Here is a 14,690-nt window from a genome sequence, read left to right on the forward strand (position 1 = left end):
TCCCCTCTCTCATTATTCTGGAATAGAATCCGAAAGTTGCAAGGGAAATTTTGTCCATCTTCCTTGCCTATATTGAAAATTGATAGTCTCTTTATATCTGATCCTGGAGAAGTAGCTGAAAAGTTTGGTAGGCATTTTTTAATATATCTAGTGCCTTACACTATCCAGCAGCATTCAGGAATATTAGAAACAGTACTATGGTTGTTCCTCCTGTTAGTACAAATTTAGAGTCTTACTATCTTCCTTTTACAATGGAAGAATTGGATAATGCAATTTCATTGTCTTCCCCAACATCTCCTGGGGAAGATGATATTTTATACTTCATGATAAGGATTCGTACCTCCCAAAATTAATTGTTCTTACTAGTTGTGTTGGCAAGATTTATGAGAGAATGGTCAATATTCGACTAGTGTGGTATTTGGAATCAAAGAATCTTTTATCAAACAGGCAGTTTGGTTTTAGGAAAAATATAAATACCAATGACCCTTTGATGTTCCTCACTCGAGAAGTTCGGAATGGCTTTGCCATGCAAAACCAGACATTGCAGTGTTCTTTGACCTAGAAAAGGCCTACGGTACTACCTGGCGAGGGGGTATCCTTAAGCAACTCGTTGATTGGGTTATTGCAGGTAATATGTTTTATTGTATTCAAGATTTTTGTCTGATAGTTACTTAAAAGTGACAATTGTCTCGCTTATTTCATCAGCTTATCCTCAAGAAGAAGGATTGCCTTAGGGAGCGTTCTTAGTCCAACGCTTTTCGATGTAGCCATTAACAGTCTACTTGAACAAGTTCCTGTTGGGGTGCATGGTCTGACTTTTGCTGATGACTATGCAGTAGTGTTTAGTAAATCATCAGCTGTTGAAGCATGTCATAAAATCCAGACTGCTATTAATGCTGCTACATCTTGGGCCAGTACTAGAGGGTTCAAGTTTTCTCCGGTTAGATTAAAGCCATACGTTTTTGTCGACTGAGAAGAATGGAAGAGATTCTTACATTGTTTTTAAACGATTCCATTTTACCATACGAAGATAGCATAAAGTACCTTGGTGTTTTATTTGGTAAGAAATTAACTTTCTCTCAACATTAATGAGGTGGTATATAACGTTAAACTTAAACTTAACATCCTTAAAGATGTGTCTGCTTTCAACTGGGGAGCTGATAGGACATGTCTGTTGAGGATATACCAGGCATTGTGCCTAAGTAAAATAGATTGTGGATGTCAGATATATGGATCTGCATACAAAACCACTTTAGAAAAACTTGATGTGGTTCATAACATGGCTTTAAGAATTTGCACAGGTGCGTATAGGACAGCACCTGTTGATAGTTTATTCGTCGGGAAGAGTTGGGTTTTAGGTATGTGTCTCATGTTCTTACCTCGAAACTCGACCCAAATTTTAAATTCATAAAGCAACCCATTGATAGAGCTCCAACTAGGACTAGGTTGCCCAAACCACTAGAAATAAGACTAGAAGCCTCAGCTATTGACATGGGATTTCTTCCCCCTACAGTGGCTGAAATCACCTTTTCAAAATATCCTCCTTGGAATAGGCCTAAGATAGAGATTTGTCCGGTTATGGATAGTAAAAAGAGCAGCTCAAATGAGCAATTAAGGGCTAGTTTCCTCTCATGCTTCCGAGCATGATGATGATTATCACATTTATACAGATGGTTCCAAGAGTTCTGATGGTGTGGGTTGATCAGTAGTGACAACTGAAAATATAATTAAAACAAGGCTTCTGTCAAGTTCCTCTATTTTTACGGCAGAACTGTTAGCAGTTTTGACTGCTTTGAAATTAATTTTTTTATGATAATTTTCCTAATACAATTTTTACCATTTTTACCGACTCATTGAGTGTTTTATTAGCATTAAGAAGTTAAATCTCTTGCCATCATTTTGTGCAAGAGATACAAGATTGGTTTTATATTTTAGTGAATAGAAAGCATTTTACGATTAAGTTTTTCTGGGTTCCATCCCATGTTGGAATTGTAGGAAATGAGCAAGCCGACATTGCAGCTAAGGCTGCAACTAGGCTAAATCACATTTCCAGCATGGGTGTCCCAGTATCAGATTTTAAAAGTAGTATTAGGTTTTATTGTGGAGACAAGTGGCATGCCCACTGGTCTAATTTAAATAATAATTTTAAATTAAAGTCAATTAATCCTTCTGTCCAACCATGGTCGCATTTACAGGTTGACAGATTAGCATTGTTTTAATACGTTTGCGTATAGGGCGCACACATTATACTCATAGGTATCTGACGGCAAGTGGGGCCGGATAGGCTGGCTCCTCGCTGCCCTGCTTTCCAAGTAGATATAACCGTTGAACATATTTTAGTGTCCTGAACTGTTTTTAGATGTCAGCGCTGGAAAAATCATTTAATATATTCCTTGGGGAAATTTTAGGTGAGACTGCTCCAGTGGAGTAGGTTGTAAATTTTTGAAAAGAACTTTGTATTTTTTATGAGTTATAGATCTATGGTTTTATTGAGATTTTAAATTTTAACCTGTTAGTTTTATTGTGATTTTAAATTTTAACCTGTTGTATAGATTTATTTTTATTGTTTTACTTTTATTTATATACTTATAATCCAGTCTAAAAGATATATATGCGCTGAATGGCCTTGCGGCTCCGGCGTTTGGGTTTGGGCCATAAATTTCATAAATCAATCAGAAGATGTTCTGGACCAGATGAGATTTTTAGAGGAGGTTATGGACCAGATGAGTTTCTTTGGAAGAGGTTTTGGACCAGATAAGTTTCTTTAGAAGAGGTTCTGGATCAGAGGACTTTCTTTAGAAGATGTTCTGAGTCAAATGAGTTCCTTTATAAGAAGTTATGGATCAAATGAGTTTTTCAGAAGACGTTCTGGACCAGATAAGTTTCTTTAGAAGAGATTCTGGATCAGATGACTTACTTTTAGAAGATGTTACAAGCTGGTAAGGTACACTTTAAATCATCATTCTTTAATTTTAAGGAGTTTCTCTCTATCCTTCTATAAAGAGCTGGAGTATGGTGGGTTTTATACCAACTCATTTATCTTGTACTGGGTATCTGACTCTTGATATGCCACTTAGGGGAAAGGGTTCCCCAGTGTCCATCAAGTATAAGTTTCATGTACAACCCAGGACATACCAGCCTTTCATCCATATGGCAAGCAGACAGGGGAGGACAAGAATCCTTGCTTTTGAGTCTATCCAGCTTGATCATGGAATACTTCCAGGGAAGAAATGGAACCTTCCAGTTTTGTCCCAGCTCACCTAGTAGTGAGTCTCCCTAACTAAAGGATGATAGTTTGTATGCTATGCAGGAGCAAATGACATTTTTAAGGTAATTTGTATTTTTCTTAGCCATACATACCTAAGGCCTTTAATAAAACTTCCTTCCTCAACCAACCCACTAAGTCCTTAGCAGAAAAGATCAAAACAAAAGTGCTGACTACCTGACTGGAAAGGGGTTGGGCTCTTCATCCTGCTCCCTACCCAGTTAGATATGTATTCGTTATCCAACTTTTAACTACTGATTCCAGATCGCGCTGAAACTATATCCCTAATTAAAGGACTTTGGTTTGTATGGCTAGGAAAAATACAAATTACTTGAAAAAATTTTGATTTTTAGGTTGGTATAGATTCAATTGTGTTGAAAATGTATTGAAATTACCTGTCTTTGTGTTACACCTTATTGGTAAAATGAAAATATGTTTCAGGTCAAAGGTTGGAAATAAGGATCTCAAGACCATTCAGAAAGAAATGCGAGACGTAATCCGCCAGATCACTGCCTGTGTCACATTTCTACCTTTATTGGACTGTGTCTGTAAGTTGAATCACTTCATAGCAAGCACATAATTTTCAACAGATCCCATGTTTTTTTTATATTTATTAATGTTAAGTGAATACAGGTATACTTCTGGTTATGTCGTTTTGATTAAAGACGGTTTCGATTACACGTCATTTGTCAAAAATATCATGTGGAAAAAGGAAATAAAATAAGCCACTTTATTCGACTTTACGTCAGTCCACCACAGATATTGAAGTTTTTATATGTAAAAATGCATTAAAAACACTTAAATTGTCTAACTGTATAATAAATAAGAATAAAAGTATTAAATCATATTAAAATTCATATATTTACATTAAATATTAATAGTATAATACTCATAAATCTTAGCGAACGAAATATGAAAACATCTGTAACTGCGTGTTGTTATCCTCTTCTTTAGCAATCTTTAAGAGCTAAAGATATTTTCCACTGTAGCTCCAATATTTATCCGTTGGCATCGTCGTCAGCCACTTGTTATTCACATGAAATTTAATTCCAGTTTAGTTTAGACATACTGTACATCACATTCTAAAAAACCAAGTTTAAAAAGTTCATTGTGCTTTATTAAAGAATTTTTTTTATTCTATTTTCCAATTTCCAGTATATTTTGATAATCAACAACCACTTCTTTTTATTTTTGGTTGTGATCAGCCGATCTCAAGTCTTTAACGAAAATATGTGCACGTACGATTAACAAAGAGTATCATCTATGTAATTTCTTGACTCGCTCAGTAAAAATTCTTATTAAAAATTACATCGGTCGCAATTTGTTGTAGACTATCATAGTTATTCCTATGCAGATACAAACTTCCGAGTCATTTATATGGGTTACTCTACCCTTTTCTCTACGACCAGACAATCGGAGAAAAAAGGATTTGATTGCATCACACTATAGTTGTTAAGCAACCGCAGAGCATGGTTGGCACAGTGCGCCTTGTCATGATGCTCTTCAGTATACTCCTGGTCGTGAAGTTAAGAAGATATTTCCTCTCTATGATTAGACATCCGCATTCACCTTCGCATAGCCTTATAGCACTTAGTGCATGTGTCTTGTGTTTCTCATTATTATTCACTGTCACTTGCTTTACTATCGTTATCTCTGAGTTGCAAGTGAGTGCATTATGGCTAGCAACCTGAATATACATACATGCCCTGGCCATGATGGGTGTCCCTGTGGCACCTTCATGAATCGGGTCGAGGTTGATCCGCATCCTGTTTGTCCCTGTTGCCGTGGTAATAGATGTTCAGAGGAATCACCATCTGAATACTGTAAGGAGTGGCCCTCCTCCCAGTGGGAGAGATATAATTCTCATCACGAAACAATTTAAGCGAGATTGTTCTCGTCTGTCTTCTACCAGCAGTAGCAGGAAATGAAAATTTATTTCTACAGCAAAAGTTATCTCTCAACTTGGTCCTTCGTGTGAAGAACCCACTGCGCATCCAATCACGGTTGATGACGGCCATGATAACTTTGTTAATGTTTAATCACCCAGTGTTGATAATGTACAGTATGAACTTGAGTCAGTGCTTGTAGCGGATCTCTTGGCTATGGCTGCTGCTCTCCCAGAGCCAGTTTCACTCTTGGTACCCTCAGTCTCTGATTACCCTGTTTTAAATAGCTCTTCCTCACCTTTGTGTGTGTTAAGTGGAGAACCTTACATGTCTGATAATAGAGAGAAAATCTGTACACTCTTGGAAGTATCTCCAATCCAAGCATTGAAAGTCTTTCCGCATTCCTGATTGTGGAACCTTAGAGTTGAGCCTGTCATTTCCCCTTGTACTGGAGCACCCTTGTTGAAAGATGGTCATTACCTGTCTCAAGATTGTTCCCATGAGCCAGGCTTGCCTTTTACACTCAGGTGTCCTCAATATCGATCTTCTCTAAAGAGTTCCCTGGACACACTCCAGGACATTTCATCCCTTAATTACAAGGGTAGTTGGACCACTTCGGCAGTTTCCACACCCCAGCGCCAAGCTGATCTAAAATGTTGTCTTTGTCTCCTTCTAATCCTATTAGTGCAAAGTCGAGTCTGACAAAACCCTCTTCAATTCCCCGAATTTTGTCTTCATGATTAAACCAGGCCGAACGTTCAGTTTAGCAAGTTTTTACACACTACTGTTCCTACGTGTGATGACGTCGCTCAATGCACCGCCATTTCTATGCATGAAGTAACTCCTCTGCAGGTTGGTCAGGCTAAAAAGTCCAAGCGAGTTGTCATTCCCACACGTAATGTCACTAAAAGCACCACCATCTTGATGCTTGAGAGTATTCCTCTGCAAGGCGACAATGTTAACGCATGACATGAGCTTGCTACAACTTCTCAAGCTGGTTTACGATCAACACGCCCGCAGAAACATGGTAGATCGACACCCCGTTATTTTAAAGTTCCCCGGAGTTTTATAAACATCCGGCTAGGACTCACAATCCTGAAGCCACGAGTTATGCTAATAGCAAACCCACTGATTTACATGCACAGCCACACACTAGTTTCTGGCTTAATTTTCGTAATGCTTTACATGTTACGCATTCGGAGAATGGATAATGGGCAGGAAGTGTTTCCTTCTTCCCACGAGTTACATCCCCATCTGATACAGATGAGGTCACCTTTGTTAAGTGTCGTAGGTGAGGCCCACACCGTGGGCGCTCCAGATGGCAACCTACGGGGAATTCCTTCTCCCCTTGTAGATCGAGTTCAGAAAGGGACTTCAATACTTCTGCCATGCGCTCTGCTGCTAGAGGCAAATACTATTATAACGGGAGTGAGCAGGACTCCTCCGGTTCTTTCTCCGTTTCCTATTCCTCTCACAATATGTATACAGCAAGGGAAAGGAAGGACGTCTGAGGAAAAGCCAAGAATCCTGCTATATCTGTGTAAACTGAACAGCCAGTCATCCCAAAAAATGGAACCACCACTAGACCATGATATTATCACCATTAATTACTCTCCAGAGAACCTTGCTGAACGCACAAACATCAGCTCTGAGGCATCTCACTTTATTAAAATTTAGCCTCATCCGTTAACAGACGGTGCTCTATTGATTCAGTTTTCCCACACTCAAAATTATAGGTACAGGTTTAATGTGTCACTCCCTAACCAAATTAAGGGCACGCAAGTCTCAGCATCTGAGAATTTTCTTAAGGCCAGCCTTGGCCCTTATGCTCCGGAGAAGATTCTGTGTACAGCCTGGCGCTTTTTAGAGCCCACTCCCTATCGATGCTGATGTTGCTAACCTGATACCCTCTATTCCAGTTAATAAATTATCCAACCTCCCCACAATCCAAGCCTGTTCATTGCTCGAGCACTGGTCTGGAGCAGTATCCTGCTATGTTGTCACAGAGAACCTAAAAGAGAAACACACCCTTAAGCAATTTGAGGGGATGTCCCGATCATGAGCAAAAGCCATAGAATTTTGTTACATCAGACTGTTTACCTGTGGGGTAACTGCATCTTAAAAAGACACGATGCAGTCTTAGCCAGATGCTTTAGACAGCGGTCACCTAGGGACACGTTTTCCCTGAGAAACTCAGACTTGGTAAGTTCTCGTTCTCTGTTCCCTCCTTTGGCTGTAACTATGGCTATAGAGAAGGTCGAGAGGTTGGTACAAGCCCTTATGATGAGAAGGGCAGCAGCACCATGGATGCCTACCCCTAAGCAGTAGCAAAGAAACTTTCCTCACAAACCAGTGCCTCAGCAAGGACGACTTCTACCTCCATCATAAGAGCATGGTCGCATAGGCTCCAGCTAGGGAGGGCATGTCCCCCAGTTTACCACCAGTGGGGGAATGCTTACTAAGCTTTTATCTTGGGTGGCAGTACTTTGGAGTTGACCCCTGGATGATAGAAGTCCTTTGTTAAGGGTATTGAGTCCCTTTCATAGACTGTCTACTACCTCTGACCACAACTGCTGATCCAACCATTTTGTTTGAAAGGCTCAGTAAAGGACGACCTCTTAATAGAATAAGTATCCAAATTGTTGGCCAAATGAGCCATGGAAAAAATCTTAAACCACCCACCTGGCTTCCTCAGCAATATAGTTTTAATAGAAAAGCTTATGGGAGGTTGGAGGCCTGTCATAGAGCTTTCCCGTTTGAATCCATTTTGTCCTGCAAACAAAATTTAAAATCGAGACTCCGGCCTCTGTTCTTCAGACCATCAGTAATAACAATTTCCTTCTCACCATAGACCTGAAAGATGCCTACTTTCAGGTCCCAATTGATCCTGCTTCAAGGAATTACTTTACCTAAATTTTGAAACAAAATTTCCTAATTCAGGGTGCTATGCTTTAGCCTGTCAACAGCCCTTCAGGTTTTCACCAAAATCTTTGCCCTAGTTTCAGCCTGGGCTTATGCCATGGGCATCAGGCTTTTGAGGTCTCCTGTTGAGGCATAAGGATCTACTCCTAAATATTTGCAAGGAGTTTGGGATCCAACTGAACCTGGAGAAGTCCAGCCTCGTCCCTCAATAATCCATATAGTGCCTAGACTTGGTCCAAGCCAAAACTTTCCATCTGCCAATAGGCTCGTGAGATTTAGGGAAATAGCAGAGACCTTTTTGAAAGGGAAGCCATTTTCTGCACACTCTTGGCAGAAGTTTCTAGGCCATATCTCCTCTTTGGAGAAATTTGCCCCCTTTGGGAGAATATATCTTGGAGTGGGCTCTGAAGAATCAGTGGTTGCAGACATCTGACCATCCTGCTGTCAGTGCCCAAAGAGGTTGTTACAGACCTCCATTGGTGGCCGAGGAAGGAGAACATATTAGCGGGAACTCCCCTTCAGGTTCATCCCCCACAATTCTTTTGATTCTTGGATGCTTCTCACCAAGGGTGGGGTGTTCACTGAAGAAGGGAGCAAATCTCGGGCTTATGATCAGAAGAGGACAAGGCCTTTCCATCAATTTCCTGGAGATGAAAGCAGCGCTACTAGCATTACTCCACTTTCAGAGACTAAAAGGTCACTTCGTGGTGCTGATGATCGACTTATATCTCAAAACAAGGAGGTGCACTCTCTCCTGCTCTGCCAACCAGCAATAGAGATACTCAGGTGGGCACAGACCAAAGCAATTTTCCTCTTGAGTCGAGGACCTTACCTTAAACACCGTCTTTCTTGCCTTAGCTTCAGCCAAGAGAGTAAGCAAACTACATTGTCTATCTTATCTTACGTCACATTCCAGAGGGTGGAAAGTACTATCTTTTGTTCCTGAATTTGTGGCCAAAACCCGGAATCCGGTTGAAAACAATATCAGATTTGGCTCTTTCACATCTTTTCTCTTAGAGGTAGCTGCTGTCCCAGATGCCATTTTACTCTGTCTTGTGAGAGCAGTTCGAAATTATCTGAAAAGAACAGCGTATCTTAGGCCTAAAATTTACAATTTTTTTGTGAGGACTGGTCGCTCCAAGAAGAAAGTATCCAAAAACACAATTTCATTTTGGTTGAGAGAAGCAATCATGAGAGTTTACAAATCCTCAGTGGAAGCATTACTACGCCCTCCTTCGACCCCGTGATATCCACCGCAACCCTGAGTTCTGCTAAAACTACTCTGTAGTACAAATCCTCGAATCTGGTGTATAGAAGAGACAAACCACTTTTACAGACTATTATCGTAGGTATTGTATGCACAGGTCGCTGAACACTTCTCTCTTTAATCACCTATTGTTGCAGTACAACCGATAATCTAATTTTTTCTCTTACGGGACATGTAACTGTTTTATCAAAGGCATCAGTTATTCTGCATTATAAGGGTATGTAATGGGTATCAAGATGGATGGTGATCATAGTCAGTCTTGAAGCCTTCACTTAGATTTCACCCTAATGCAAGTAAGACTGACTTATTTTTCTGTTATTATTGATGATATATTGGCGATATTCTTTATGTGACACTTGATATTCATATAGCTTCACTCCTGGCAATAAACATATCCTCATAGATTGAACGTACAGCCTTGCCTCTTCAAAAGCCGGCTACACAGTTCAAAGTTTATCTTTTGCTTTTACTTAATAGTAATCATATCTATGAGAAAGGAAGGGCATACAGGTACCTCTTAATAGAGACTTCCCCCATCTGAGGAAGACTCCCATGTAAATGCCTAAGCAGTTTGTAGATGCATAGGAATAAACTTAAACTTTAAAAACAATTTGTATTTTTGCTAGCTATACAAACCTGAGTCATTTATCAAAGATCCTGCTCCAACTGCCCCACAAGTCTTTTGACCGCGAGAGAGTAAAAAGCATAATGAGAAGACGCCCTGCACCACCATGTGCTGTGGTTTCTTAGCAATAACTATTTTTCTTTTGATTGTCTGGTCGTATAGAAAACGAGACTAGGAGTAACCCATATAAATGACTAGGATTTATATAGATAAGAAAAATACAAATAGTTTTTGAAATTTGTAATTTTTCATACATTTAGTTATAGCTATTATTATGTTACATGATATATATATATATATATATATATATATATATATATATATATATATATATATATATATATATATATATATATATATATATATATATATATATATATATATATATATATATATATATATATATATATATATATATATATATATATATATATATATATATATATATATATATATATATATATATATATATATATATATATATATATATATATATATATATATATATATATATATATATATATATATATATATATATATATATATATATATATATATATATATATATATATATATATATATATATATATATATATATATATATATATATATATATATATATATATATATATATATATATATATATATATATATATATATATATATATATATATATATATATATATATATATATATATATATATATATATATATATATATATATATATATATATATATATATATATATATATATATATATATATATATATATATATATATATATATATATATATATATATATATATATATATATATATATATATATATATATATATATATATATATATATATATATATATATATATATATATATATATATATATATATATATATATATATATATATATATATATATATATATATATATATATATATATATATATATATATATATATATATATATATATATATATATATATATATATATATACCAAGGCACTTCCCCCAATTTTGGTGGGTAGCCGACATCAAACGAATGAAACAAAAAAGGGGACGTCTCCTCTCTATGTTCCTCCCAGCCTGACAAGGGACTCAACTGAGTTCGGCTAGTACTGCTAGGGTGACATAGCCCACCCTCCCACATTATCCGCCATAGATGAAGGTTCATAATGCTGAATCCTCTGCTGCTGCTACCTCCGCGGTCATCCAAGGCAGCGGAGGAAGCAGCAGGGCCTACCAGAACTGCGTCACAATCGCCCGCCATTCATTCCTATTTCAAGCATGCTCTCTTGCCCCTCTCACATCTATCCTTCTATCACCCAGAGCTTCCTTCACTCCATCCACCCAAACCTTGGCCTTCCTCTTGTACTTCTCCCATCAACTCTTGCATTCATCACCTTCTTTAGCAGACAGCCATTTTCCGTTCTCTCAATATTGCCAAACCACCTCAACACATTCATATCCACTGTAGCTGCTAACTCATTTCTTACACCCGTTCTCATCCTCACTACTTCATTCCTAACCCTATCTACTCGAGATACACCAGCCATACTCTTTATACACTTCATCTCAATCACATTCAATTTCTGTCTCTCCGTCACTTTCATTCCCCACAACTCCGATCCATACATCACAGTTGGTACAACCACTTTCTCAAACAGAACTCTTTACATTCATGCCCAACCCTCTATTTTTTACTACTCCCTTAACTGTCCCCAAGACTTTGCATCCTTCATTCACTCTCTGACGTACATCTGCTTCCACTCCACCATTTGCTGCAACAACTGACCCCAAGTACTTAAATTGATCCACCTCCTCAAGTAACTCTCCATTCAACATGACATTCAACCTCGCACCACCTTCCCTTCTCGTACATCTCATAACCTTACTCTTACCCACATTAACTCTCAACTTCCTTCTCTCACACACCCTTCCAGATTCTGTCACTAATCGGCCAAGCTTCTCTTCCGCGTCTGCAACCAGTACAGTATCATCCGCAAACAACAACTGATTTACTTCCCATTCATGGTCATTCTCGTCTACCAGTTTCAATCCTCGTCCCAGCACTCGAGCATTCACCTCTCTCACCACTCCATCAACATACAAGTTAAACAACCATGGTGACATCACACATCCCTGTCTCAGTCCTACTCTCACCGGAAACCAATCGCTCACTTCATTTCCTATCCTAACACATGCTTTACTACCTTTGTAGAAAATTTTCACTACTTGCAACAACCTTCCACCAACTCCATATAACCTCATCACATTCCACATTGCTTCCCTATCAACTCTATCATACGCTTTCTCCAGATCCATAAACGCAACATACACATTCTAACTTTTTGCTAAATAGTTTTTGCATATCTGCCTAACTGTAAAAATCTGTTTCTTACAACCCCTACCTCTTCTAAAACCACCCTGTACTTCTAAGATTGCATTCTCTGTTTTATCCTTAATCCTATTAATCAGTACTCTACCATACACTTTTCCAACTACACTCAACAAACTAATACCTCTTGAATTACAACACTCATGCACATCTCCCTTACCCTTGTATAGTGGTACAATACATGCACAAACCCAATCTACTGGTACCATTGACAACACAAAACACATATTAAACAATCTCACCAACCATTCAAGTACAGTCACACCCCCTTCCATCAACATTTCAGCTCTCACACCATCCATACCAGAAGCTTTTCCTACTCTTGTTTCATCTAGTGCTCTCCTCACTTCCTCTCTTGTAATCTCTCTCATTCTTATCTCCCATCACCGGCACCTCAACACCTGCAACAGCAATTATATCTGCCTCCCTATTATCCTCAACATTCAGTAAACTTTCAAAATACTCCGCCCACCTTTTCCTTGCCTCCTCTCCTTTTAACAACCTTCCATTTCCATCTTTCACTGTTGCTTCAATTCTTGAACCAGCCTTCCTTACTCTCTTCACTTCTTTCCAAAACTACTTCTTATTCTCTTCATATGAATGACCCATTCCCTGACCCAACCTCAGGTCAGCTGCCCTCTTTGCCTCACTTACCTTGCGCTTTACTTCCACATTTTTCTCTCTGTGCCTTTCATACTTCTCTGCACTATTACTCTGCAGCCATTCTTCAAAAGCCCTCTTTTTCTCTTCCAATCTTACCTTCACTCCTTCATTCCACCATTCAGTGCCCTTCCTCATGCTGCCTCCAACAAACTTCTTGCCACACACATCACTTGCAATCCCAAAAAAATTTTCTTTTACTAACTTCCACTCCTCCTCTAAAATACCAGTTTCTCTTACTTTCACTTCGTCATGTGCCATTTTCAACTTTTCTTGATATTAACTTTTTACCCCCAGATTTATTAGCTCTTCAACCCTCACTAGCTCCCTTTTACATCCACCTACTCTATTCCCCCACTCTTTTGCAACAAATAATTTTCCTTCCACCATAATATATATATATATATATATATATATATATATATATATATATATATATATATATATATATATATATACATATATATATATGCATGCATGCATAAAAATCACAGGAAAACGTGACGCTCAGATGCAGAAGAACCACTGGGAAAATGAAAATACGAAATATACGATTAAGTCCTGACTAGTTTCGTGATACTTCTTCAGAGGACTGAAGAAGTATCACGAAACTAGTCAGGACTTAATTGTATATTTCGTATTTCCATTTTCCCTGTGGTTCTTCTGCATATATATATATATATATATATATATATATATATATATATATATATATATATATATATATATATATATATATATATATATATATATATATATATATATATATATATATATATATATATATATATATATATATATATATATATATATATATATATATATATATATATATATATATATATATATATATATATATATATATATATATATATATATATATATATATATATATATATATATATATGCATATATATCACTATTATTATTATTATTATTACTAGCCAAGCTACAACCCTAGTTGAAAAAGCAAGATGCTATAAGCCCAAGGGCTCCAATAGGGAAAAATAGCCCAGTGAGGAAAGGAAATAGATAAATGATAAGAACAAATTAATAATAAATAATTCTAAAAACAGTAACGTCAAAATAGATATGTCATATATAAACTATAAAAAGACTCATGTCAGCCTGGTCAACATAAAAACATTTGCTCCAACTTTGAACTTTTGAAGTTCTACTGGTTCAAATACCCAATTAGGAAGATCATTCCACAACTTGGTTACAGCTGGAATAGAACTTATAGAATACTGTGTAGTATTGAGCCTCATGATGGAGAAGGCCTGGCTATTAGAATTAACTGCCTGCCTAGTATTACGAACAGGATAGAATTGTCCAGGGAGATCTGAATGTAAAGGATGGTCAGAGTTATGAAAAATCTTATGCAACATGCATAATGAACTAATTGAACGACGGTGCCAAAGATTAATATTTAGATCAGAAATAAGAAATTTAGTAGACCAAAGTTTCTGTCCAACAAATTAAGATGAGAATCAGCAGCTGAAGACCAGACAGGAGAACAATACTCAAAACAAGGTAGAATGAAAGAATTAAAACAGTTCTTCAGAATAGATTGATCACCGAAAATCTTAAAAGACACTCTCAATAAGCCAAATTTTTGCGCAATTGAAGAAGACAGACCTATTGTGTTTCTCAAAAGTAAATTTACTGTCGAG

General features: G+C 37.2%; 1 protein-coding gene across 1 annotated transcript in view; it reads left to right on the forward strand.

Moving 5' to 3' along the window:
• LOC137646056 (mitotic spindle assembly checkpoint protein MAD2A-like) overlaps positions 1-14,690 on the forward strand; it is an 80,635-nt gene that overhangs the window by 48,539 nt on the left and 17,406 nt on the right. Inside the window, exon 4 of the mRNA XM_068379211.1 lies at positions 3,707-3,813. Within this exon, the coding sequence (XP_068235312.1) occupies positions 3,707-3,813 (107 nt within the window). The remainder of the gene's footprint in view (positions 1-3,706; positions 3,814-14,690) is intronic.

The sequence above is a fragment of the Palaemon carinicauda genome, chromosome 8 (genome assembly GCF_036898095.1).
Source record: "Palaemon carinicauda isolate YSFRI2023 chromosome 8, ASM3689809v2, whole genome shotgun sequence".
Classification (NCBI taxonomy): Eukaryota; Metazoa; Arthropoda; class Malacostraca; order Decapoda; family Palaemonidae; genus Palaemon; species Palaemon carinicauda.